Source organism: Theropithecus gelada, chromosome 14 (genome assembly GCF_003255815.1).
Source record: "Theropithecus gelada isolate Dixy chromosome 14, Tgel_1.0, whole genome shotgun sequence".
In the NCBI taxonomy this organism is placed as follows: domain Eukaryota; kingdom Metazoa; phylum Chordata; class Mammalia; order Primates; family Cercopithecidae; genus Theropithecus; species Theropithecus gelada.
In genome coordinates, this window is record NC_037682.1 from 18,710,594 (window position 1) to 18,738,308 (window position 27,715).

The window sequence follows — 27,715 nt, forward strand, 5'->3', positions numbered from 1 at the left end:
AGCTAACAGGGGCATTTGGGTCTTCCTGACTGTATTTACTGGTGAGGAAAGTGAGTTAATGAAATCCATAGACGATCCAAAGCCAGGAAATGCTGGCATGTCAGCTGGGAGGGAAAAAAACGATATACTGGGCCATCAGAAAGTTGGACATTTGGGCAAAAGGAACAAAACAAGATTCAACCTGGAAAAATGGAAGGTGGTGAAATTAACCCGTATTATTAATATGCATTAGGGAGAGTAGACCAAAAAAGGAAGGAAGACTAGAGACAAGTTTATGATTTTATGTAGTAAATCAAAAGTTAAATCTGAGGGAAGGACCTACAGACTGGGGCTGGAAGGAGGCTGAGGGCTTTGTGGGAATGCAGTTGCCCATGAGGACTTCTTTCCTGATCCCCTCCCTTCCTTGTCGGGATCACAAAGTCAAAGAAGGTGAAGAGGCTAACAACGGTGATTTACAAAGACAGCAAGGAGGAACTAAGTCTGTCTGGGCCGAATCTGGGCGTCTGAGCTGGAGCAACAGGACCCAGACAACCATCTCAGGAAATGAGTGAATGAAAAGAGGGGGTCGGTGAATTATTTAGCCCAAGAACAACGCTGCCTAGACCGGGGGAGGCGAGGGAGAAGACAATCTCAGAAAAGGAATTTTGACAGTGAGAACGCTAGTTAAGATACAGCACTCCAGGCCCCCTGATGTCCGTTGTTTGATGTCAATAAAGACCCAAGAGGATTATGCATCCGCAAGCCTTGCGTATTCGGAGACATCAATAAAGTCTGGACTTGGGGCGGGTAGGGGGGGCCGGGGTCACTTCCAGGCGACTTGGGTCAGCTCAGGTGCTCCTCTGAAGCATAGAGCTGGAGTGAGTGGGGGCGAGACTTGCCGCTAGGATAATTTTTTTTTTTTTTTAAGTTAGGGACATTCAAGCAGTAGTAATAGGGACAGGGAGGGGGCTCTCTCTCGGGCCAGGAATGTGGGGGCGGCCTGAGGAGGAGCGGGGCCCCGCGCAGGAGACGCCGGCGGGTGGGGTCGGGGGACCGGGGAGCCGAGGCCGAGGGCGGGAAGGGGCCGGGCCGGCGCTGGGGGCGGGCCCAGGCGCGGTGGCGGTGGCGGGGGCTGCGGCGCGGGGGGCGGGGCGGCCGGGCCCGGGACACCCCCTCCCGGTCCCCTGGCGGGGCAGCGTCGGCTCTGGCAGCACTGGAGGAGGCGGCGGCGTCCGGAGGGCGACTTGCGGGGCGCGCAGGCCGCCGTGCACCCGGGACGCTTCCCCCTCGGGGACCCTCCGCGGGCTTCTCCGCCGCGCCGTCCCGCGGGAGTCGGCGGGACCCCGGGCGGGCGGCGCGGGCGGCACCATGAGGCGGCAGTGGGTCGCGCTGCTGCTTGGCGCCCTGCTCTGCGCACACGGTAAGCGGCGCCCGCCGGGAAAGTTTGTCCCTGGGTCCGGCCGCTGCAGGACTCCCCTCCCGGTACCCGGACGGCGCGGGCTGGGGCCTGAGACCCCTCGCCCTCGCTCCTAGCCGTGGCCCTGGGGCTGTGTGCTGGGGAGTGGACCCGGAGCGGCCCCGCTCCAGCAGCCCTAGCGGGGGCATCAGCGGAGGCGCTCCAGCGGGCTCGGGTCTGGGCCGGGGCGCGGGTAAGGTCCGGGGCGTTCGTTTGCTCGCCCTCCCTCACTGCTCTTTTAAGAGCGGGGGCTGCTTCCCTTTAAGGTTAGGACGGGGGCTCTGTGTCCTTGGTGCGAATGAATGCGTGCGAAGAAAGGGAGGCGGGCGAAGAGGGTCGCTAAACCCATAAATTGTAAATAGCTCTCCTTCCTGGGGCTGGGGGCTCGGGCGGGTTGCGGAGAAGGGCCCCGGTGGAATCTGAGTACTTGGGCACCGGGATTCCTCTACTTGGAGAACAATTCCCGGACTCCAGGTCTTGCTCCCACCAAGGGACTCTGGGACACTGTTTGCTGGCAGCATCTCCCCTTGGCGGTGTTTCGGGGTCCCTCTCTTGGCTGCGGCCAGTCAACTTCCAGCCCTGGATCGTCCCCAGGGGAGGTGGTTGGAAAGGGGGAAGAGGAGAAATATAGGGGGAAAAACTGCTGGAAGGCTCCCGCAGATCTGCCCTGGCCGGGGCAGGGGGGCAGGGGGCGGGTATCCCTGAACCCCAGAAAGCAACCTCCCGGCCCGCGCGGCGGGGTCCGGGCCCTCAGGGGAGCTGGACGGCTGCAGCAGGACTCCTTGGTGCCCATACCGCCTGTTGTGTGTGACTAGGGCTCCGGTGGAATCGGCTTCTCCGCGGCCTCTTAACGACCCTGGGTGCACCCCGTGATTGAGCAGCTGCCTCTAGTTTGTGCCCAGAGATCAAAGAACTTTGATCTTTGAACCCCAGCCCTATTCACCCATCGCTATTCATCGTGGCGGGAGTTCCGAGGCTCCCCATTTTCCTCGCAGCCCCGATGTAGGGAGCTGGGGCTCAGAATGAAGGGGTCTGCAGATCCTGCCTGGCCTTGCACCGGTTCTTTCTTTCACGTAGGACAGCTCGTGTGGAAAAAGTCAGTGCAGATTTCGGAACTTGCCTGGCAGGGCGTGGAGATGTCTGGGCACTCGTTTTAAAGATTGGTTTACCTCCCAAATCCAAAACAGAGTTTTCATGTATGTTATTTAAACTACCTGTGGGTTTTCAGGGGCTTTTTCCGTGTCCTCTCCAGCCCGGACTGAGCCCTTTCTCTCTGAGGAGCGGTAGCCTGGCCGGCCCACGTTCCGCTCCGCTCTGCGCTCTCCCCTCCCCGGCTCTCTCCTGGATGGTTATTTGTAGCCTCTTTGGCGTGTTGGGACAGCGGCCCTACTGGGGTAGGAATGTAGCTGTTCTTCCCACCACATGGGCCCCTTAAAGGGACAGCTTTGCTTTTTGGGGGGTTTCCCCCTTCGGGTTGCAAGGGAAGGGGATGGAACTTTCCTCTCGGCCCCCTGGAGGAAGTTTTGAAAAAGATCAAGGGAAATGGCAAGGCACTGGGAAAAAAAAAAAATTAGGGTTAAAACGGATACCAACAAAGCCAGAGAGGAGATTGTCGCCTTCTGCCCTAGGGAAGGGGGAGCTGGAAGGTTCCGGGCTGAGACTGGCCAAGAAGATTTTACTGCTCCAGAGCTGTCAACGCTGCAAATATTACATGTGCATAGAGGAAGGGGGTGAGAATGGGGGGAGAGAACTGCGTATGTCTAATGTTTCACAGAAAAAGAATGGGAGGATTCGTGGTAACTCTTTTAGGCTTCTTTTTTTTTTTTTTTTGGAGAGGGTGTCACTCTGTTGTCCAGGCTGGAGTGCAGTGGGGCAATCATAGCTCACTACAACCTCGACCTCCCAAGCTCAAGTGATCTTGTCATCTCAGCCTCCTGAGTAACTGGGACTACAGGCATGCACCACCGCACCCTACAAATTTTTGGGTTTTTTTCTAGAGATGGGGTTTCACCATGTTGCCAAGGCTGGTCTCCAACTCCTGGACTCAAGCGATCCACCTGCCTCAGCCTCCCAAAGTGCTGATATTACAGGTGTGAGCCACAGTGTCCAGCCCAGGTTTCTTTTTAAGGAAAAAAGTTTAATAGAAATGTCTAAGCATGGAAAGCTTTATGTGCACATGCTTGTAAGGGTAGGCAGTGGGGTGAAGGTATGCACACCACCTGGCCTGATACTGAGCCACCCTCGGCGGTCTGGAGGGGTCAGATTCACAGTTCACCAGTGAGATTGAGCAGTTTCAGAGCCTGGAACCAGCACAACGAAAAAAAACAACCAAAAATACCACCAACACATCTTTTGTACTGACAATTCCAGGGGCTCAGGGAGACAGTAGTTGTGATAAATGTAGAGTAGATCCATTAGGCAGACCTGACCTCAGCAAGGCATGAATTAAAGACACTAAAGTTTGAGGTGACATTGGGAGGCTGAGACTAGCAGATCACTTGAGGCCAGGAGTTCAAGACCAGCCTGGCCAACATGGCGAAACCCTGTAATTTTGTAAAAATACAAAAATTAGCCGGGCATGGTGGTACATGCCTGTAGTCTCCAGCTACTTGAACGGGTGAGACAGTAGAATTGCTTGAACCTGGGAGGCAGAAGTTGCAATAAGCCAAGATCGCTCCACTGCACTCTAGCCTGGGCAACAGAGTGAGACTCTATCTCAATAAATACACAAAGTTTAAGGTGCTTATTTGGATGCTGGTAGTCCTTTGGGCTTTTCCTAGAGCGTATTGGTTTGGACTCAACCCACATAACTCTCCAACCTTAAAGATTTTGGAAGGAAACTTGATGGCTGGTAATAGCCCTTAGCATTTTCATCCTGAAGATTGAAGTAGGCCGGGCGCGGTGGCTCAAGCCTGTAATCCCAGCACTTTGGGAGGCTGAGACGGGCGGATCACAAGGTCAGGAGATCGAGACCATCCTGGCTAACACGGTGAAACCCCGTCTCTACTAAAAAATACAAAAAACTAGCCGGGCGAGGTGGCGGGCGCCTGTGGTCCCAGCTACTCCGGAGGCTGAGGCAGGAGAATGGCGTAAACCCGGGAGGCGGAGCTTGCAGTGAGCTGAGATCCGGCCACTGCACTCCAGCCTGGGTGACAGAGCCAGACTCAGTCTCAAAAAAAAAAAAAAAAAAAAGATTGAAGTAAAGGCATAGATGACAAGCATTGGAAGAGTGGAAACTGTGTTTGTTCTGGAGGTCTCATCCAGGTAAGGGAAATGTTAAAACTTCCTGCCTAGGTGTGCTTGGGTAGATAGAAGGTTGTATCTGAGAATAAGTGCAGAGCAATTGAGCTGAGACTGGTCTCCTTTCCATCTCGCTGTTGTCGTGACCATGGTTGTCATGGTGCTTGAGTGACCTTGTCCTTGATCTGTTGGACTTGTGAAACATACTTGGCTTGTCACTGATTTTGGATTTCCTCTTCTGTATCCTGATGAATATCAGATAACATCTTTTGGACTGGCACGTGGTATTAAGAATAACAGGTGCAAGGGAACCAAGTCTGGCCATGTCTGATACAGAGCACGTTGGGTATGTCCATCTTCTGGGCCAGCAAAGAACACAGGAGGTCACAGAAGACAGAGTGTTTTATAGCTCTTCGCTCACTCTTTCTGCTGATTAACTGCCAGTCTTAACTGTTAGAAGGAAAATGGGAGAAATTGTTTATGTTGCTGCCCCTTTAAAGAAAAAATAAATACTGAAGGTTCCTGAATAGGAACAGAAATTCAGGGACTACTTTAAGAAGTAGTCTTGTCTTTTCTATGATTGGGCAAAATTATGAGACAGTCTGTGCCCTTGGTCGACTGGGTCTGTTAGCCTGTTCCAGTCACGGTCTCTCTACATTCCTTGATGCAGCTTAGCCACGAGTTTTGTCACAGTTGCCTGGACATGGGGCATCTGGGCCCCAGACTATGTCTGGACTGCCATCTCATCTTTAGCAGCGGAAGCCCTCCTCCCCTCCTCAGCCTGTGAGGATTCAGTGTCCCAGGGAAGACTCAGTGCTGACTGGTTAGCTGGCAGAGCCTGAGTTTGGCCTTATAAATAGTTCTGATGACTGCATGGGTTTGCCACTCTCACTCCGGCTTAGAGCTGGCAAGGATGAGTTCTTCCTCGTACAATCGGGAGCATTCCTCAAACTGGGCTCCACACCCATTCACTTGTTCATTCATTCAGCAAGCACACATATGTCAAGCATTAATATAATCACTGTATACGAAGCTCAGTAATTAAGAAGCACCCACAGACCTGGGTTTGAATCTTGGCTCTGGCAATTCTTGGTGACCCTGTGCAAAATCTCCCTTAACCTCAGGGTTGTTACCTGCAAAGGTGAGTAGGGTAGAGGAAGGAAAGTAGTAATAAATTATCACATAGGAATATCATAAAACTTACATGAGATAATAGCATGTTCAAACCATGCAGCACAGAGCTTGGCAACTACTGTGTTACTATAGAGCTAGATAAAAGCTGTAAGCAAAGTCAGGTAAGTGGATCAGAGATGATTCTTGGCTTTAGAACATGGGAGCCAGGTAAATAATTATGCTACCGTGTGCCGTGCTAAAATTGAGACTTACTCCTTCATTCATTGCAGCTGGTCTTTTGCTTGTCTCTTAAAGATCTGCCCCTTCTTTCTCCCCTTGAAAACGTGACAGAACCGAAGCATAGTTCCCACTTGTGCCCACTCCTAGAAAAGTGATCTACTAAGCTATAGCATCAGTCTAGGGGAACTCATGTCACCTTAGTTCTCTTGAGAGAGGTCTGGGGAAATGGAGCTTTTCCTCTGAGAGCTTCCCTTCTTAAGTGGTCAGGGATGCAGCCTAGCAACTTCTCCCCCTAAGATTCCTGTGACATGGGATGAGAGGGGCTGGCCAGGGACTCTTGTAGCTGGAACAGTTTAGAATTCCAAGCCCTCGCTCCCATTGGCCTGAGAAAGGAGTCAGGCTCCAGAGCTCATAAGGTAGTAATTGCCCCAATTTGGGAGCTGGGCTGTTATGGAGCCTTCGTAGCTACCCTTTTCAATCAGGAAGCCTGTCAGTGTGCAGGCCTAATTGATGTGGGTCTCCAGCCCCGAATGGCCCCCAACCCCCAGCTCCTCCACCTCAAAGTTTGACCTCTGTTGTCTCTTTTGTTTCTTCTTTTTAAGTTGGTGCCAGTGATGTGATGTTTTTGGGAGCTGCGGAAAGTTGACCGTAACCAAGAGCAGCTGTTAAAAAGAGCCAATTCTCTAGCTTCCTGGCGGTCGTTTGACTCCATTTTCTGTTGTGCATTTTTGATTTAGCAAGAAGCAAACATCCTAGGTGCCCTTGAGCGCCTCTTACGCCCATCTAAGCAGACTTCATCCTTTCACTGCTCGTAGATTCCCATGCTGGCTCACAGATAAGCGGACTCACTGTTAGCGCTCCCTGACGCCCTGTTTCCCCTGCGGAATAGGACTCCCCCATCATTCAGGTTCGAAAGAGGAGGGCAGGGGCGCTGCCTGGGACCCAACTGGGGAAAGCCTAGCTGGGACTTGCTGCAAGCCCTGACTTGGCCTATGGGAGCTCCCCCTCACCGCTGCAGAGCTGAGGATCAGAGCGGCAAGCAGAGCCGGAAACAAAAGACTGGGAGCAAACCTCCCATCTGGCTGAGAGGCAGTGACACAGAGGTGCTGCTGCATAATTTATCACCGGAGCCGGAGGTTTTCTGGAGCTGGGAAGCTCCTGGCTCTAGGCAGTGCCTTTTTGCAGGAGAGGTACGCTCCCTCTGGGTGTAGGGCGAAGCAGGTACAGGGAAGGGTATCGGGAGAGACACCTGATTAGCATGTGAAATAAAGAAGCTGCAAGGTTGTAAGTGCCTCCAGGGATCTCTCCAAGCTCGGCAGCTCCACTTCCTGTCACGCCTGGGGGGAGGTGGGGAGGGGTAGCCATCTAAGTGTTCCCTTCCTATGTTCCCGTGGCCCCAGCCTTGGAGCTGGCCTGCAACCACGTGCCAGCATGGATGAGTACAAGAGACAGCTTCTCTGTTGAGTTGACTGTAGCCTCCTTCTAACCAAGTGGACAGGCCAGGTTATGACATCCACAAGCCTAGCAAATAGGAAAGGGGAGCCCCAGGCTTTCCACCTTCCGGCCCTGGGCAGTTTAAACAAGAAGTTTCAACTACAGGCTCTGAAAGCCAGTAAAAGCCAACAACTCTACAATGTATCTTCCCCAAATGAGAATTTCTGCTCTTCTAGGAATAATCTCCTCCAATGACAATTTTTGCAAATTGTGGGAAGTGTGGATTTACAAACTGGGATATGCGGTCTAAAAAATCCAAATATATTTCTGGAGCAGTTAGCATTTTTGAGAGCTTTGCTGTGTCCCTGGCACTGTGATAAGCATTTAGTATATGATATCACATTTATCCCTCACAATATCCTTATGAGGTAGGTACCATTAGATTCCTGTCTTACATTGGCCAGGTGTGGCGGCTCACGCCTATAATCTCAGCACTTTGGGAGGCTGGAGTGGGTGGATTACTTGAGGTCAGGAGTTCGAGACCAGCCTGGCCAACATGGTGAAACCCCATGTCTACTAAAAATACAAAAATTAGCTGATGTGGTGGCACATGTCCGTAGTCTCAGCTACTCAGGAGACTGAGGCTGAGGTGGGAGAATCGCTTGAACCTGGGAGGCAGAGGTTGCAGTGAGCCAAGATTGTGCCACTGCTCTCTAGGCTGAGCGACAGAGCAAGACTCCATCTCAAAAAAACAAAAACAAAAAACAGATTCCCATCTTACAGATGGGAAACAGGCTTAGACCAGTTTGCTCTCATACAAGTAGTGAGTAACTGAACCAGGATTTGAACCCAGAGTCTAAGCTGTTAACCCCCAATCCCATGCTACCTCTCGAAATAGAATATTTTCAAGCCAGGCTATCCCAGAAGATCTAGGTTGGGAAGGTCTGTATTTCACCTTGGATTGACCTCTCCTCTCTGTTTTCAGACATCTCCTTCTCAGGGAGTCTCAATGCATAAGGAATTACTTCTCAGGTGCTTTTTGAGGGAGAGAGACTTTATTTACTTTTTTTTTTTTTTTTAAAAAAAAACAGGGTCTCACTCTATTGCCAAGGCTGGAGTGCAGTGGCATGATCATAGCTCACTGTAGCCTTGAACTCATGGGCTCAGAAGAAGCGAGAGACTTTAGAAGGCTTCCAGAAAATGTGGTTTGTTGCTCCCTGAGCAACCACAAACAAATGTAGTTTGTTACTGTGTGGACTTTCTGATTTGAGATGCAGGGGGAGAGGAAAGCAATATTTTGAGCAGCGCTTCACAGAGCACAGCCATGTTTGAGCCCTGTTGGATTTGTGAAATCTGTTGACAGCTTCCAGGTAGGGCAGGTAGAATTTTGAGGATCTATACCAAGACAGCCTGGCATTGGCTACATTACTGGGTTGAGAGAGAGGACATATCCAGATGAAGATAATGGGATTAGTACAAATAACAAGAACAACAATAACAGCTGTCTAGTATGAACTTCATATGTATTATCTCATTTAGACCTCTTAGCAACCCTATGAAATAGATACTGTTGTTACTCCTGATTTACAACAGTGGAAACAAATCCATTTCTTAATTGCTTTAGGTTCTGGATTCTCTCTCCTGTCCTTGGCTCCTCAGAATTAGTTGGTGATAAATTAGCCAAGGATCTGCCGGGTGTGGTGGCTCATGCCTGTAATCCCAGTGCTTTGGGAGGCCGAGACAGGCGGTTCACTTGAGGCCAGGAGTTCGAGACCAGCCTGGTCAACATGGAGAAACCCTGTCTCTACTCTAAAAATACAAAAGTTAGCCGGGTGTGGTGGTACATGCCTGTAGTCTCAGCTACCTGGGAGGCTGAGGCAGGAGAATGGCTTGAACCCGGGAGACGGAGGTTGCAGTGAGCTGAGATTGTGCCACTGCACTCCAGCCTGGGTGACAGAGCAAGACTCCATCTCAAAAAAAAAAAAAAAAAAAAAGGCAAGGATAAAGGATACCATGTGCCTCAAGCTCTTCCAGAGAAAGGCAGTAAAGCAAGACTGTGGTTATTCATGCCACCAACTTAACCCATGGGGGGTGGTACTGCTGCCTGGTACATGGTAGGGTTTTCAAACATCTCAAGTCCTAAAATAGCAGGTCTTAATCATGGAGTGGTTGGATGTGACAGTTCTGGGGTAAGCCAAATCTTTAATAGTAATAGCAAGAGCTATTATTTATTGAGCACATAGTATGTGCCAGGCAGTAATGCTAAGTCCTTTTTATGAATTAACTAATTTATTTCTCATAACTTCCCTGTAAGGTATGGGCTTTTATTGTCCCAATTTTCCTGATGAGAAAATTAGATAGAAAGAGATTAAATAACTGCCCAGGGTCAGACAGCTAGGAACTAGCAGAGTCAGGATTTTTATCCTGGGAAGTTTTGTTCCTGTGTGCTTAACATTATGTTCTTCTGCCTCATAACTTTGGAGGCTAACCATTAAGGACTTCTTTTCTATATGTAACAGTAGCAAGAGAGGGCTGATCTTGCTTGGACCTGTAATCACGTGCCTGATAGTGTCCCTTTTGAAACGACCCACTGAGGAGAAGACTGCACCTGGTAGATTTTCCAAACCAACCAAGTTAAGCTGGCCTCTAGGGATCAGGGGAATAAGAGGGACCATGGGACAGAAATAAGTAGAGTCATGGCGTGTCCGTTTTACAGCTGGATAATACAGCTGGTGAAAGAACTCTTGTAGGAGAAAGGAGTAAACAAAACCTGGATAGGACTAAGAGGCTGCCTTGCAAAGGAAAAGATACGTGTTCTCTTGGGTACTGGTTAGGTAGGAAATAGCTACTTTTATTTATGATATTCTGAGTCCCTTTTCCTTTGACTCCAGCTTTCATAAGATTTTAAAGGAGTGTTTCATTCATTCATTCATTCAACAAACTTGTATTTACTGCTGCCAGTGGATAAAAGGAGAGAGGCATATGCTAACATGCTTTAGCATATTATAAATGAATGGTGATTCCTCCTTTTCTCGTTGTAATCCTAATACCTTCCACACCGGGGTAGCCACCAGACTCCAGAACACTCACAGGGCATTCCTTAAGCCTTCTCATCTCTGGTTCAACTTGAAAAAGCTGCTCTGTAGCTGTGTGTAGTCATGGTCTACCCATGTGCCTCCACATGACAGGTGTGGTCCACCTTCAGCTGTGCATTCTGTGGAATGGTGGAGAGCAGCGCCTCTCAACACTTGAGTGTGCATCGGTGTCACCTGGAAAGCTTATTGAAAGTCCAGACTCTGAGATCACACTAAGAGAAGAATACTAGTTTAAGTATCAGAATGGGGCTGCCATCCTGGCTCTCCCACATACCTCATGACCTTGGCCAAAGCAGGTGCCCTTACATGTTGAATAGGCCCTGCAGTCATTGCTCAGGGTTATTGTAATGATTCAATGAGAATGCAAGTGCATATGCAAAAGTAGCTTGCACACTAAAGAGAAATTGCAAAGTATAATTATTTGTTATCAGAAGCACTGTTCCTTCCTGGACCAACAACACTCCAGTGCTGATTCAAAAGTGCTGGGATGCCAGACTTTCCCCGCTTCATTACTTTACCTTCAGGCGAGGGAAATAAGTCTTTACCTTAGCAGTAACCAGAAAGAGGTCACTGTGTGAGACCCATAAACTCACTGCATATTTGCTATTGGAGAACACATAAAAGAGAAGGACCCAGAAGTTGTAAATTCCCCCTTTTGACCTTGGGGTTTCGGAGATTCTCGCAAGAGTAATACCATTTATTGGGAAGCAGTATAATCACCTGCCTGGGTGTGAATGCTGGCCTCAACCCTTAGTACTTGTGCAATCTATCTACAGACTTAACCTTTCTGTGGTTCATTGTCCCCAGCTGTAAAGTGGTGATAATATTAGGTTGGCGCAAAAGTAATTGCGATTTTTGTCATTAAAAGTAATGGCAAAAACCACAATTGCTTTTGCGTCAACCTAATAACACTACCACCTCCAAGGGTTGTTGAGAGCCTTCCGTGATGTCGCATACGAAAAGTACTTAGTAAAGTACTCGGAGGGCACCTGGTAAGTGTTTAATAAATGATGGCGCCGGGCACAGTGGCTCACACCTGTAATCCCAGCACTTTGGGAGGCTGAGGTGGGCGGATCATGAGGTCAGGAGTTCAAGACCAGCCTGGCCAACATGGTGAATCCCCGTCTCTACTAAAACTACAAAAATTGGCCAGGCGCACTGATGGGCACCTGTAATCCCAGCTACTCAGTAGGCTGAGGCAGGAGAACTGCTTCCCAGGAGGCGGAGGTTGCAGTGAGCCAAGATCACGCCACTGTACTCCAGCCTGGGCAACAGAGCAAGACTCCATCTTGGAAAAAAAAAAATGATGGTTGTATTATTATGAAGCTTTATCTGTGTGTTAGCCCTGTGCTAAGCAGTTCATATGGGTTAATCTTTACAAAGCCCTTTGAGGTAGAACTATTCATATTCCCATTTTATGGATGAGGAAACTGAGGCCTGGAGGGATTAACTTGCTCAAAGTTGTAGAATTTGTGGTAGAACCAATATTTGAAGCTTCGTCTCTCTGACTCTAGAATCTCTGTTGTCTGCTACTGAGTTAGGGTGTCTTGTATACCAGATGGATGTTTCCCTTCTTTCCTTTATATCGGGGTGTCCAGTCTTTTGGCTTCCCTGGGCTGCATTGGAAGAAGGATTGTCTTGGGCCACACATAAAATACATGAACATTAACAACAGCTGATGAGCTAAGGAAAAAAGAAATCGCAAATAATCTCATGTTTTAAGGAAGTTTACAAATTTGTGTTGGGCCGCATTCAAAGCCGTCCTGGGCCATGCAAGTCACAGGTTGGACAAGCTTGCTTTACATGAAAACAGTGAGAAATTGGTAAGGTGGCGGGAGTGGGAGAGATGAGATGTAAAAGGTAAGATTTTAGTTCACCTCTAGAGAAAAATCCTATGAGCACATTAACATATATCCCAAAAGCTGGAGAGCTTCATGATCAAAGATGCCTTGCAGAGAGACCTTTTCCATGGTGAATCGCATTAGGTGGAGGGGCTAGAGCCCAGGCCCCTGGAGGCTAAGGGAGCTTGCAGTGCGGCTGGCAGCTTTCAAGGCCAGAGCATAGCAGAGTGTTCTAATTCAACACTTCTTAAAATGAAGGCTGCATTTTGCCACCCACAGTCATTTGTTTTCTTTCTTCACTCACCATTCTTTTCCTTAAAAAGGGTTAAAAGCTGCCTTTATGATCACAGCCAGGACTTGAGTGAAAAGGCAGAATTCCACCTCTGAGGACCCCAAAGGGACAGCAGTTGTCCAGAAGAGCTGGCTTTTTGGAGTATAATGTGTCTGTTTACTGTATGAATGCCCAAGTCAAGCGTTTGCCTGACCGGTGGCTGCCCGCCCTTCACTGCAGCGGATGCTGAGATGTTGATTTGACATGCAGGAAGTCAAGGCCCTTCAACTGCCTGCAACTAACTTGATGCCCACCGATGGAATGCTTTGTTCCTAAAGTCTGCGCGGGGAACTCAGGACTTCTGTTATCACTCAGCCAAAGGCGGGGGTGGGGCCCTAAAGAAACAAAAGAGCTTAAGGTTCTTCCCTACCAGTAGCCTTTTCATTTGCACGCAGCCCCAGGATTCTTCTACACTTGCTCTATTCTGGTACTCCAATTTTTAATATCAAAGCCTTTTGGAAAAATTTAACCCCCACGGCCCCACATCTACATACCCCTGCATCCGCACACCCCAGCCTCCATTATTGAACATCTTTGGTGTGCCAAGGCACGAGGTTAGTTTTTTCCACCTTTATTTTCTTGTCTAATCTTTGTTGCTTTTTTTTTTTTTTTGAGACAGAGTCTCGCTGTGTTGCCCAGGCTACAGTGCAGTGGCGTGATCTCTGCTCACTGCAACCTCTGCCTCCGGGATTCAAGCAATTCTTTTGCTTCAGCCTCCCCGGTAGCTGGGACTACAGGCGTGCACCACCATGCCCAACTAATTTTTATATTTTTAGTAGAGACAGGTTTTCACCATGTTGGCCAAGCTGGTCTCAAACTCCTGACCTCAAGCCCACCTCAGCCTCCCAAAATGCTAGGATTACAGGTGTGAGCCACCAGGTTCAGCTCCTTGTGGCTTTTTTACAAACAAGAAAACTGAAGCTTAGGGAGCTATGTGACTTGCACAAGGTCACCTGGCTGGTCGATGGAACCCACGTCTGTCTGCTCCAGGTCCAGTGCATTGTCCTCTGCCCAACCTCCTCCTCCAATTCCCCCCCTCCACCCGCCCCATCTTCCTCTCTGTCCTTATCACACCTTTCATCCTGAACTCCCCTCTGGTACATCCCCACTCTGTACTGTGTGTGGTTAGCAGCATTTCTCAACCTCTATTGATGTTTTGGGCCAGATAATTCTTTGTCACAGGGGCCTGTCTGCACGTTATAGAATTTTTTTTTTTTTTTTTTTTTTTTTTTTTTGAGGCAGAGTTTCGCTCCTGTTGCCCAGGCTGGAGAGAAATGGCACGATCTCAGCTTACCGCAACCTCTGCCTCCGGGGTTCAAGTGATTCTCCTGCCTAAGCCTCCCAAGTAGCTGGGATTACAGGTGCCCACCACCACACCTGGCTAATGTTTGTATTTTTAGTAGAGATGGGGGTTTCACCACGTTGGCCATGCTGGTCTTGAACTCCTGACCTCAGGTGATCCGCCCACCTGGGCCTCCCAAAGTGCTGGGATTGCAGGCATGTAATCCTGTGTAGAATTATACAGTTATAGAATCTTTAGCAGCATCCCTAGCTTCTACCCACCAGATGTCAGTAAGCACCACCAAGCATGACAACCAAAAATGTCTCCAAACATTGCTAAATGTCCTCCAGGGGACAAAATATCCCCAGTTGAGATCCACTGATTTAGCCTTATCCTTTTTCTCACCATGATACCCCAGGAAGGGGATCTGTGTACTGGGGAGCCCCATCACATGGAGTGGGATTAAACATCTTTGCTGTTCAGTCCAGCTAGAGTTCACCAAAAGGGTGCCTGTAGCTGTGCTGAGCCCGTCATAGTACTGAAGTTCCTCAGGCTGTGTTGTCCAGGATCTGAGTGAGAAAAGCCCTCCTCCCTTCTCAGAGTTCTCAGGCCAGAAAGGATGGAGTGGGGGCAGGAGCAGCTGGGTCTTTTAGTGCTTCCTGGGGAAGAATCCTCTACCCTGCATTTGCAGAGAGACCCGAAGAGACAGGAGCACTGGGCTTGGAGCAAGGCCTTCCTGTGAGGTCTAGAGACACTGCACCTCACAACTGGACCTCACTTGGCTTCCGCAGGAAATCCTGCATCTTTTTTTTTTTTTTTTTTTTTTTTGAGACAAGGTCTCACTTTGTCACCATGACTGGAGTGCAGTGATGAGATCATGGCTCACTGCAGCCTCAACCTCCTGGGCTCAAGTGATCCTCCCACATCAGGCTCCCAAGTAGCTGAGAGTACAGGCGTCCACCACCATGTCTGGCTAACTTTTGTAAATTTCTTTTCTGTAGAGACAGGGTTTCACCATGTTGCCCAGGCTGGTCTCAAAACTGCTATGCTCAAGGGACCCACCACCTCAGTCTCTCAAAGTGCTGGTATTACAGGCGTGAGCCACCGTGCCCAGCCCAATCCCGCATCTTTTCTAGGGCAGCTGATTCCCATAGCATGTGGAGGGAGAGGGCCAGGCCTCAGTTGAGAATCTGGTGAAAGCTGTGATTCCTTACACAGAAACGTACATTATACCTGTAGCATCAGGGATTCACAGATCCCAAAAGCCAGCCAGGCAGCCATCCATCCATCCATTCATCCATCCATCTGTCTATCCATCTGTCTGTCCATCCATCCATCCATCCATCCATCCATCCATCCATCCATCCATCCTTCGCAGGCTAGGAAGTTCTACCTTATGCTCACACTTACTCTTGGGGTTGAAATGGAGAGGGAAAGTTCTAGAGCTCTCTCCCTGCTTTTGGAGGGCATGGCAGCACACCTTTTTATCCCAGGCCCTGAGCCCTAGACTAGGCCAAGGAATTGTAATGTGAGACAAGGATGTACATCAAGGAGATGAGCTGAGAGAGAAAAGCTGGACCAGGTACAGAGTATAGGAGGAAGGGTGACAATTTCGAGCTGACTCCTTCTGTGTTTCAGCCCAGACTGAGGGCAGGGCCCAGCTGAGGGGAGGAAGAGGAGAAGAAAGGAAGCGGGAGAGATGAGCCATGCACTGCGGCCCCCTCCTTCCCCAGCTGCGAGCAGAGCAGCCCAGCGGGTTGGATGAATGCTGGGAGGGGGGAGAGTGACCCTGGCAGAACCCTTTGTTCCAGCTGAGGCTGGAGCAGGGCACTGAGCCATTCACACGCCATCCCAGGGCATCCTGCTGGGCACGCTGGGGAGGGGGCACAGCAGCCGGTCATGGGACTTGGCCAGGCAGATAGCTCGATGCTCAATAGGGAAGCCCAGCTGCGTGCTACTGAAGCCGGGGGAGGGGCTGCATCTGCCAGCCTTCCTCAAGGCTGTGGCCTGTGCCACAGACAGAAAGGCCCTGGCAGGTCCCAGTTCCTCTGCCCTGAGGTGGCCTTGGGGACTCATAGCAGCCCACCCTGCTTCCTGCTCCCCTGTGTGGATTCCTTATCTTAAAGAGGCTCCAGCATTTTAATTACACCATTAGTTCTTGCCCTCCCTGGCCAACATCCCAGGGTCTGGTCCAGGACAGAGGCAGAGCATCCGTATCTCAACCTAGTTTTGGTGAGAAGGATATGGAAACCTCTCAACATCACCCCTTCTGTCCCTTGTTCCTTTTCTTCAAGAGCACCAAACCTCTGAGTGGCATTATTTGTTATTTTGGGTTGTTTTTTTTTTTTTCTTTTTTGAGACAAGGTCTTGCTCTGTTGCACCAGCTGGAGTGCAGTGGTGTGATCATAGCTCACTGCAGCCTTGACCTCCCAGGCTCAAGCAATCCTCCCACCTCAGCCTCCCAAGTAGTTGGGACTACAGGCACATGCCACTACCCCCAGCTAATTTTTTAGTTTTTTGTAGAAACAAGGTCTCACTATGTTGCCCAGGCTAGTCTCGAACTTCTGGGCTCAATCAATCCTCCAATCTCAGCCCCTCAAAGTGCTGTGATACAGGTATGAGCCACTGTGCCTAGCCTAGGTGGCATCATCTGTCTCTGGGCCCTTAGAGGTGCTATGCAAAAAAGCCCTGTCATAGAGGGGGTCACCTGGACTCTTTGTAAGCCCAAAGTCAGAGGGTATCTTCTGGATTGTTTATGCCCTGGAGTAGGCATGGTTTTACCGCCTGCATCTCCCTTGAAGTGTCACTGTGACTCTCCCGGTGACAGTGCCCCTTAACTAGGCCCCTCTACCTTCCCCTTGGAATGGGCTTTGGTTGAGTGGGAGCTGAGCCCTCACTGATTCCTCTTCCCTCTGCCCAGGCCTGGCCAGCAGCCCCGAGTGTGCTTGTGGTCGGAGCCACTTCACATGTGCAGTGAGTGCTCTTGGCGAGTGTACCTGCATCCCTGCCCAGTGGCAGTGTGATGGAGACAACGACTGCGGGGACCACAGCGATGAGGACGGATGTAGTAAGTACCTCCCCAGAGGCAGTGGGAGGTGGTGGAGAGGGACCCGGGGGTAGGGGGCAAGGACAAGGCTGATGGAGGGTTCTCGGCATCAACTGTGTTGGACTCAGAGAGTTGGTCTCTTGCAAGCTTAATAGATACTGACATTTGGGTAGTTTCTTCACTCTATATGGCTCTAACTCTCCTGTGTTTCTTTTTGTTGGTTCATGCATGTATGTCCAAGAAAACAAACTTGAAAACAAGTATAAAAGAAGAGAACACACTTGAAACAACAGGGAGTTTCTTTAAATAGGTCTCTCTGTATTTATGTGCATATGTTTGTGTATAGGTACCGCATATTTGTGCATTTTAAAATTTATATACTATACACAAATATTGATTATTTCTATGTTTCTTATTTTGGTATTTTGTACAATAAAGCCTTTTTTTCACTTTTTTTTTTTTTTTTTTGAGACAGGGTCTCATTCTGTGGCCCAGGCTGGAGTGCAGGGGCGTGATCTTGGCTCACTGCAACCTCCACCTCCCAGGTTCAAGTGATTCTCCTGCCTCAGCCTCCCGAGTAGCTGGGACTACAGGCATGTGCCACCATGCCCAGCTAATTTTATATACTTTTAGTAGAGATGAGGTTTCAACATTTTGGCCAGGCTGTTCTCGAACTCCTGACTTCAATCCAGCCACCTCAGCCTCCCAAAGTGCTGGGATTACAGGCATGAACTACCACACCTGGTCACACCTTTCTTAGTAATATAAACTTTGTAAGAAATCTTGTATTTTCTTAGGCTGGGCATGGTGGCTCACGCCTGTAATCCCAGCACTTTGGGAGGCTTAGGCCGGCAGATCACGAGGTCAGGAAATCGAGACCATCCTGGCTAACACAGTGAAACCCCATCTCTACTAAAAATACAAAACAATTAGCCAGGCATGGTGGCGGGCGCCTGTAGTCCCATCTACTTGGGAGGCTGAGGCAGGAGAATGACGTGAACCCGGGAGGTGGAGCTTGCAGTGAGCCGAGATTGTGCCATTGCACTCCAGATTGGGCAACAGAGCGAGACTCCGTTTAAAAAAAACGAAGGAATTTTATATTTTCTTTAAATGTCCCTTTTCCCCTAGCACGGTAACATCTGCACAGTTGGCCAGGGTGACCTGTCTTGGATATATAGAAATATCCCTGCTAAGCTAGTTGTCTGGATTAGAGGTGCAATCTCTGACCTAATTGTGACATCTATGTCTGAGGCTGGCTAATTAGTCTAATGGGAACGGAGGTACAACCTGGACCTCATTAACCCTAACCAGTTCAGCTAATTGTGTTGATGATAAATGCTTCACTTTCATGTAGCATTTTCATAGGCATTATATCAAAAGGCCTCTATGAACTGGGTATAATTATCCCCATTGTACAGCCAAAAAGACGTCAGCTCAGAGAGGGTAAATGACTTGCTCAGAGTGCTACGTAATTAACTGGAAATTGAGCCCAGGTGTGTCAATCATTTAACAAGACGAAAAGAGGGGAAAAAAGCGCTTCTTTCTCTTGCTCATGTTTTTCTTATGCTTTCTTAGTGCCTGTGAGTTCTTTGGGTTATTCTTCTTCCCCTGCCCTGTGAACCCTTCACCACAATTCCCTTCTGAATCTCTTAGCTGTAGTTTCTGCTAAGCTTCTCCATCAGCTGGGGATGAGCCTAGGAGTCAGTAAGGAAGGACTATAAAACAGACAAGGGGGCTGGGCGTGGTGGCTCACACCTGTAATCCTAACATGTTGGGAGGCCGAGGCAGGTGGATCTCTTGAGTCCAGGAGTTCGAGACCAGCCTGGCCAACATGGCAAAAACCTGTCTCTAATAAAAATCCAAAAAAATTTTAAAAATTAAAAAAAAGCCAGACGTGGTGGTGGGCACCTGTAACACCAGCTACTCGGGAGGCTGAGGCATGAGAATTCCTTGAACCCAGGAGGTGGAGGTTGCAGTGAGCTGAGATCACACCACTGCACTCCAGCCTGGGTGACAGAGTGAGACTCTGTCTCAAAAAAAAAAAAAAAAAAACAAAACTCCCCGGGTATGGAAAAGCATGCCTGTAATCCCAGCTACTCGGGAGGCTGAGGCAGGAAGATCACCTGAGGTCAGGGGATCGAGACCAGCCTGGCCAACATGACGAAACCCTGTCTCTACTAAAAATGCAAACAACAAAACAAAACAAAACAAAAACTCCCTGGGTGTGGTAAAGCATGCCTGTAATCCCAGCTACTCAGGAGGCTGAGGCAGGAAGATCACCTGAGGTCAGGGGTTCGAGACCAGCCTGGCCAACATGATGAAACCCTGTCTCTACTAAAATGCAAAAAATACAACAACAACAAAAAAACAAAAAACAAAAAAAAACCTCCCCCGGGTGTGGTGAAGCATGCCTGTAATCCCAGCTACTCAGGAAGCTGAGTCAGAATCGCCTGAACCAGGAGGCAGAGGTTGCAGTGAGCCGAGATTACGCCACTGTACTCCATCCTGGGCGACAGAGTGAGACTCGGTCTCAAAAAAGGAAAACAAAAAAGACAAGGGAATTTGGAGTAAAAGGCTATCTGGCCTAGTTGAGCCTGACTAAGTATACCAGGTTGATCGACTTTTCCTTCCTTTTCCTGGGATTCAGTGCTACCTACCTGTTCCCCTCTCGACTTTCACTGTGACAATGGCAAGTGCATCCGCCGCTCCTGGGTGTGTGACGGGGACAACGACTGTGAGGATGACTCGGATGAGCAGGACTGTCGTGAGTGTTGGCAGGGGCTGGACGGACTCCATTGAGTTCTATTGGGAAAGGATTTTCAATCAGAAAGCGATGCCCCAGGTCCACATGGACCCTTGTGTTTTCAGCACTTGGTCCTGTCCTTTTACTTCCTCTCGCAGTCAGATAAGCTGCTGAGAGGCAGCCTCCTCCTTCGGAGCCCTCGGGGCAGCACTGGAGCTACTTGACTGCTCCAGAGGGCTTTAAGTCAGGCTTCCAGGCACCAGACCCCCACTGCCTGCAGCAGCCTGACTGTCCTGTGTCCACAGCCCCCCGGGAGTGTGAGGAGGATGAGTTTCCTTGCCAGAACGGCTACTGCATCCGGAGTCTGTGGCACTGCGATGGTGACAATGACTGTGGTGACAACAGCGATGAGCAGTGTGGTGGGTGGCCCCAATGGGGGGAGGCAGACACGGTGGCCAGTGGGTGGCCTGGCCATAGGAAGAGATAGCAGCAATGGCCCCAGCACTGCCAAACCTTGAACTGCCCAGATATCTGGAGCAGCTAGAGGAAGGCAGAGGGAGCAGAGCCGCTCAGACCCCGGAGAAACTGTGGACCTGGAGGCTGAGGCCCAGTCTCTCCAGGGCCTCCGTTCTTCACGGAGTGTCTGCACTGACTCTGGGGTGCCTTTCAGGGCCTGGGTCAGACCCGCCAAAGCCAGTGAGGTTGGGGAGTCAGAGAAGAGGGTGAGAGGGTTGCCTGTGGGGCCCTCTCAGAACTGCTGTCCCATCGCATCCCCCAGACATGCGCAAGTGCTCCGACAAGGAGTTCCGCTGCAGTGACGGAAGCTGCATTGCTGAGCACTGGTACTGCGACGGTGACACCGACTGCAAAGATGGCTCTGATGAGGAGAGCTGTCGTGAGTGGCCCCAGACCTCAGGCTGTTGGGTTGGATGAGGGCGCATGGTTCTGCCCATGGGCTAAGGGTGAGGCTGAGGGGTGCATATACCAAGGGCAAGGAGCATGGGTGCCTCAGCAGCAGCTCCTCCTGGGCTGAGCTAGGGAGGGACCAAGTTCCCCAGGTGGGAAAGGAAGGCTCCCTTTGGTCCACCTGAATATGGGCGTCTATAAGGGCTGTCCCAGATGAAACCTGGTTGCATCTCGCTTGAAAAAGCTCTCCTGCCTGAACATCCTGCCTGCTTGAGGAATCAGGGCCCCTCTCCTTCATCCAGGCCTGAGTGTGTGCCCCTCCCCACCCCTGCCTTCCTTCCAGCCTCAGCAGTGCCAGCACCCCCCTGCAACCTGGAGGAGTTCCAGTGTGCCTATGGCCGCTGTATCCTCGATATCTACCACTGCGATGGCGACGATGACTGCGGAGACTGGTCGGACGAGTCTGACTGCTGTGAGTGCTCCGGCCAGCTGGGAGGCGGGGAGGCCAGGCTGGGAAGAACTCCTCGGGTGGCAGGGCACAGGTGCCAGCTGGGGCAGGAGTTCAGAGAGGAGTTTCTGGATTTTCTGGTTCCTCTTGGGAAGAGATGGAGGAACTGGGATTCTGGGACTGTGGCCTTCTAGTCTGCCATGGGACACTGTGCACAGACTGGCTAGAGACAGAAGTCTCATGTTTCCCTAGCCTCCCACCAGCCCTGCCGCTCTGGGGAGTTCATGTGTGACAGCGGCCTGTGCATCAATGCAGGCTGGCGCTGCGATGGTGACGCGGACTGTGATGACCAGTCTGATGAGCGCAACTGCAGTGAGTGGGGGAATGGAATTAGGCTGGGCTTGAACTAAGGAGAAGGCCTGTGGAGCCAAAGAGGCCCCTACCAGCTAGGCACGGTGGCTCACGCCTATAATCCCAGCACTTTGGGAGGCCGAGGGGGGTGGATCACCTGAGGTCAGGAGTTCGAGACCAACCTGGGCCACATGGTTAAACCCCATCTCTACTAAAAATACAAAACTTAGCCAGGTGTGGTGGCGGATACCTGTAATCCCAGCTACTCGGGAGGCTGAGGCAGGAGAATCGCTTGAAGCCAGGAGGCAGGGGTTGCAGTGAGCCAAGACAGCATCCCTGCACTCCAGCTTAGGTGACAGAGTGAGATGACATCTCAAAAAAAAAAAAGACAAAGAGGCCATTACCCATAAATCTTGAAGACACTGGGTAAGACCACCATGTACAGTTGTGTAGGTCGTGCACTGTGCAGAGGCAATATGTTCAAAGGGAAGCCAGTCACATAATAGATTTATATACTCATCATGGCAGTTTTCCAGCAGATGGCAGTAAAGTGTCTTGAGGAAAGGATACCTTTTTCTGATTCACACAAAGACGCCATATAGACCAGCTGTGATCCTGGTGTCAAGAGTGGCATGGGTACTGACATAAGCTGCAGCTTTGGGTAGCAGGGAGAATTTCAGGCTGAAATGGGGCCCACCTTTCATTAGGCCTTTGCTTTGCCCAGCCACCTCCATGTGTACAGCAGAACAGTTCCGCTGTCGCTCAGGCCGCTGCGTCCGCCTGTCCTGGCGCTGTGATGGGGAGGACGACTGTGCGGACAATAGCGATGAAGAGAACTGTGAGAATACAGGTGGTGTCTCCCGGGGTGCCCCAGAACCCTTAGCCTATAGTTGGGGTGGAAGGGTGGAAAAGAGGGTGTTATTGCTGTCTTTCCAGTCGGGTTGAGGTTTACCAGTGTAAAATCCAGGTGCACCATTAAACTGTGGCCTTATGGCCTGGAGCACGGTATCAGAGCTGCGAGTTTCAATTGCCACTCCTATTCTAACTCACACACAGCCAGTGCCTTTAGCTCTGGTCTACTGAGGAAGGACTACCTTCCATCTGGCAGCCCCCATGGGTGCTCCCCTGGCCATACCCAGTACTGAGCATGTGGATGTAGTTTTTCATTCTGTTCCATATTCCTCACCATCCCACTGTGGTGTCCTGGGGAGAAAGCGAATGCAGACATTCAGCCAGCCCTGTCTGAGCTGCTTCCTGCCCAGGACCCTCACCCTCCCACCTTGAGTCTCATCTGTCTCCAGCTTACCCTAGAAAATGACAGACTCCCATCTCTTTGTTGACCCAAGCCCTGCCTTGCTGTGACCTGACCCTCCCTCTCCCTAGGAAGCCCCCAGTGTGCCTCGGACCAGTTCCTGTGTTGGAATGGGCGCTGCATTGGGCAGAGGAAGCTGTGCAATGGGGTCAACGACTGTGGTGACAACAGCGACGAAAGCCCACAGCAGAATTGCCGTGAGTGTCCCCAGTGGGCAGACCTGGCCCATGGTTTGTGGCCGAACCCCACCCATAGGGTTCAAAGGGAATCCTCCCTCAGGACTCTTGCAGCTTTGGGAGCTGTTGTTCCCGGTCCAGGTGGAATGCCAAGCTGGCTGTCTGGGGGAGGATTCTGGGCTCAACTCCCAACTCTGGCTTGGCTGGCACAGGGCCCCGGACGGGTGAGGAGAACTGCAATGTTAACAACGGTGGCTGTGCCCAGAAGTGCCAGATGGTGCGAGGGGCAGTGCAGTGTACCTGCCACACAGGCTACCGGCTCACAGAGGATGGGCACACGTGCCAAGGTGAGCTGAGGCCTGGTTTGCAGCAGAGTCGGGGTTCTGAGCAGGGGCAGCAGACAGGCAGCTGTGTTTCCTATGGGTCAGGCATGTGAAGGCTGTGACCTCATTTCATCCTCACAATAACCCTAGGAGGTGGGGATCATCCTTCCCATTTCACAGATGGGGAAACTGAAGCACAGAGATGATAAGTAGCTTACCAAAGGCCACACAGCTGGTGAGCAGCAGAGTTGGGATTCCAGCCCAGGTCTGCATGACCTTAAAGCCCTTAACCATTTCTTTTTTTTTTTTTTTTTTTTTTTTGAGATAGAGTCTTGCTCTGTCACCCAGGCTGGAGTTCAGTGGTGCAATCTCGGCTCACAGCTGCCTCCGCCTCCTGGGTTCAAGCAATTCTCCTGCCTCAGCCTCCCAAGTAGCTGGGACGATAAGTGTGTGCCACCATGCCCAGCCGCCCTTAACTATTTCTTAGACAACCTTCCCACTAGGCCTGGAAAATAGATGGGGATGTGGGCAGAAAAGCAGCTCGGCAGCCTGGGCGCGGGGGTGGGAGGACGACAGAAGGGAGATCTCTTGACGTGCCTGGTGTTCCCAGATGTGAATGAGTGTGCCGACGAGGGGTATTGCAGCCAGGGTTGCACCAACAGCGAAGGGGCTTTCCAGTGCTGGTGCGAAACAGGCTATGAACTACGGCCCGACCGGCGCAGCTGCAAGGCTCTGGGTAAGGGCTGTTGACACTTGGCTGGGTGGGCAGAGGGCTGAGCATGGAGGAAGGCCAAGTGCTCTGGTGCTCAGGGATTTGCAGAGAGGTAGAGAGATTTCCATCGCAGTAAAACGGAGCAACAGTTGCATTCTGAGCCCCAAGAAAAGCTGCCGTGGTGGAGTGGGGTGGGGAGGGGTGGAGGAGTATAGTTTAAGGGTTGCTACTCTTCTGGTACTGATGCTGACAGCCTGGGGCATGCCCTTGTGGGCACATGGCTCTATCAGTCAGCTGAAGACCTGCTGATGGGTATCAGGGGCGGCTCTGAAACCCAGTGGGGACCCCATGTTTATACTGTGTCCCAGGGCCAGAGCCTGTGCTGCTGTTCGCCAATCGCATTGACATCCGGCAGGTGCTGCCGCACCGCTCTGAGTACACGCTGCTGCTTAACAACCTGGAGAACGCCATTGCCCTTGATTTCCACCACCGCCGCGAGCTTGTCTTCTGGTCAGACGTCACCCTGGACCGGATCCTCCGTGCCAACCTCAACGGCAGCAACGTGGAGGAGGTTGTGTCTACTGGGCTGGAGAGCCCAGGTAGGGAATGAGCCCCCATGGAGAGGGGCAGAGCCATGCCACATGCGCAGCAACGGTGGGAGGAGCAGGCCAGTGGTTTGCAAACCTTAGGCAGCAGCACATCTTTTTCTTCCAGGGAAATCTCAGCTGGAGCTCTAATATAGAAAACATTTGTTAATATATATCAATTTTATAGGTTCAAATATAACATTTGCTTATGATTGAACTCAGTCAGTGAGAATAATCAGAGCACGTTGGTGGTTGTAATCATGGGAGGGGAATCAGATTGATGGATGACAGAGTTCTCTATCAGCCTTTGCATCTAGTTTATTTCTGAGTTTTGTTTCAATTGCTTAGTATTAAGAATATTCAGATTGACCTGGATAAGTATATCAAAATGTTTTATAGATTTTAAAAAAATAGGCCAGGTGCGGTGGCTCACGCCTGTAATCCCAGCACTTTGGGAGGCCGAGGTTGGCAGATCATCTGAGGTTGGGAGTTCGAGACCAGCCTGACTGACATGGAGAAACCACATCTCTACTAAAAATACAAAAGTTAGCTGGGCATGGTGGCGCATGCCTGTAATCCCAGCTACTCAGGAGGCTGAGGCAGGAGAATTGCTTAAACTCGGGAAGCAGAGGTTGTGGAGAGCCAAGATCGTGCCATTGCACTCCAGCCTAGGCAACAAGAGCAAAACTCCGTCTCAAAGGAAAAAAAAAAAAAAGCAGGCCAGGAGTGGTGGCTCACGCCTGTAATCCCAGCACTTTGGGAGGCTGAAGCAGGTGGATAACCTGAGGTCAGGAGTTTGAGACCAGCCTGGCCAACATGGCGAAACCCCGTCTCTATTAAAAATACAAAAGTTAGCCAGGCGTGGTGGCACACACCTGTAATTCCAACTACTTGGCAGGCTAAGGAAGGAGAAACGCTTGAATCCAGGAGGTGGAGGTTGCAGTGAGCCAAGATCGTGCCACTGCACTCCAGCCTGCGCAATGGGAGTGAGACTCCATCTCAAAACAAACAAACAAACAAACAAACAAACCACAGAAACAGCTCACTTGGCAATCTCAGACTATTTTACAAACAGGTGAAGTGGTCAAATTCTAATTTGGTATCAAGCACATTGGACTCAAATGCTTAGAGAATTTCTGAAATGCCTCTGCAAAACCCTAGATGACAATTTACAAACCCCAGGGTCAGAGCAGTGGGGGACCCTGGGAATGCGTCAGGGAGACAGAATTCAGGAAGTGAGGTATGGTTGGCTGTGAGGAGGAAGTGCATGCCCTTGGACAGTTACTTGACTTTTCTGTGCCTCACTTTCCTCATCCTCATGGAAATTACAGTATCTAGCTCACAGAGTTGTGATGCTTAAATGAATTCATGTATCTAAAATGATGACAATAGTGCCTGGCCCAAGAAATTGCTTCCTGTAAGAGTTTGCTCTTGTTACTATGGGAAAGGGGAGCCTGGGTTGACTCCTTGACATTTTTTGTGCTGCTTCTCACCAGGGGGCCTGGCTGTGGATTGGGTCCATGACAAACTCTACTGGACCGACTCAGGCACCTCAAGGATTGAGGTGGCCAATCTGGACGGGGCCCACCGGAAGGTGCTGCTGTGGCAGAACCTGGAGAAGCCCCGGGCCATTGCCTTGCATCCCATGGAGGGGTAAGTTGTATCTCAGGCTGCTGAATCTCTCTTGCAACTTCTCGGGACAGCTCCCAGGCTACCGGACTAGATGCTCTGGGGGTACATCTTCAAAGTGTGGTGTAGCTGGGCCTGGTGGCTCATGCCTGTAATCCCAGCACTTTGGGAGGCCGAGGCGGGCAGATCACCTGAGGTCAGGAGTTCGAGACTAGCCTGGCCAACATGGTGAAACCCCGTCTCTGCAAAATACAAAAATTAGCCAGGCATGGTGGCGGGTGCTTGTAATCACAGCTACTCAGGAGGCCGAGGCAGGAGAGTCGTTTGAACCCAGGAGGCGCAGGTTACAGTGAGCTGAGATTGCGCCACTGCACTCCAGCCTGGGCGACAGAGCGAGACTCTGTCTCAAAAAAAAAAAAAAAAAAGGTGTGATGTTATGTTAATAACATGGGCCCTGTCCCCCACACACTTGAGTCTGGATCCTGGCTCTGTAGTAACTGGCTATGTGGCCTTGGGCCAGTTAATCTCTGTCTGCCTTGTTTACTCATTTCTAAATTGGCGATTAAAAAAATACTTCCGTCATAGTTGTGTGAAGATTAAATGAGGTGATGCATTTTAAATTGCATATAATACACATTAGATAAGTTGTAGGTGTTTAGTATTTTTATTATTAGCTCATAAGGTTGACCTAATTAATACAAATTAAGTTATTAGTAATTCATAAGAATTGTAATTAATTATTATTGCCTAAAAATTAATAGAGGGGCCGGGCACGGTGGCTCACACCTGTAATTCCAGTACTTTTGGAGACCCAGGTAGGAGGATCACTTGAGTCCAGGAGTTCAAGACCAGCCTGGGTGACATAGTGTGGCCTCATCTCTACAAAAAATTTTTTTTAAATTAGCCTGGCTTAGTGGGTGCATGGCTGTAGTCCCAGCTACTTGGGAGGTTGAGGTGCAAGGATGGCTTGAGACTGGGAGGTCGAGGTTGCAGGGAGCCATGATTGCAACACTGCATTCCAGTCTGGGTGACAGAGTAAGACCCTGTCTCAAAAAAAAGTTAAATAAATAAAATTGAGAAATCTGGTCAGGTTCAGTGGCTCAACGCCTGTAATCTCAGCACTTTGGGATGCTGAGGTGGGCAGATTGCTTGAGCCCAGGAGTTCAAGACCAGCTTGGGCAACATGGCAAAACCCCATCTCTATAAAAAGTACAAAAATTAGCTGGACTTACTGGTGCATGCCTGTAGTCCCAACTACATAGGAGGCTGAGGCAGGAGGATCACCTGAGTCCCAGAGTTCGAGACTGCAGTGAGCCATGATCATGACACTGCACTCGTGGATGACAGAGTGAGACCCTATCTCAAAAAGAAATTTAATTTAAAATTCAGAAATCTGAATTAAATAAAAACTCCCAAAACGAAGTTCTTACATCTGGCTTCTAAAAATTCTATTCAGTCAATGGAGGGAGTA

The 27,715-nt window shown here is 50.3% G+C and overlaps 1 protein-coding gene across 1 annotated transcript in view; it reads left to right on the plus strand.

Annotated features, from left to right (window-relative positions):
- The first annotated feature begins 1,107 nt into the window (after window positions 1-1,107).
- LRP4 (LDL receptor related protein 4) overlaps window positions 1,108-27,715 on the plus strand; it is a 61,086-nt gene continuing 34,478 nt past the window's right edge. Inside the window, exons 1-13 of the mRNA XM_025357168.1 lie at window positions 1,108-1,399; window positions 16,932-17,078; window positions 19,705-19,821; window positions 20,106-20,219; window positions 20,579-20,695; window positions 21,050-21,178; window positions 21,407-21,526; window positions 22,230-22,355; window positions 22,889-23,014; window positions 23,206-23,340; window positions 23,927-24,052; window positions 24,397-24,627; window positions 26,112-26,268. Of these exons, the coding sequence (XP_025212953.1) occupies window positions 1,348-1,399; window positions 16,932-17,078; window positions 19,705-19,821; window positions 20,106-20,219; window positions 20,579-20,695; window positions 21,050-21,178; window positions 21,407-21,526; window positions 22,230-22,355; window positions 22,889-23,014; window positions 23,206-23,340; window positions 23,927-24,052; window positions 24,397-24,627; window positions 26,112-26,268 (1,697 nt within the window). The 5' untranslated portion in view covers window positions 1,108-1,347. The remainder of the gene's footprint in view (window positions 1,400-16,931; window positions 17,079-19,704; window positions 19,822-20,105; window positions 20,220-20,578; window positions 20,696-21,049; window positions 21,179-21,406; window positions 21,527-22,229; window positions 22,356-22,888; window positions 23,015-23,205; window positions 23,341-23,926; window positions 24,053-24,396; window positions 24,628-26,111; window positions 26,269-27,715) is intronic.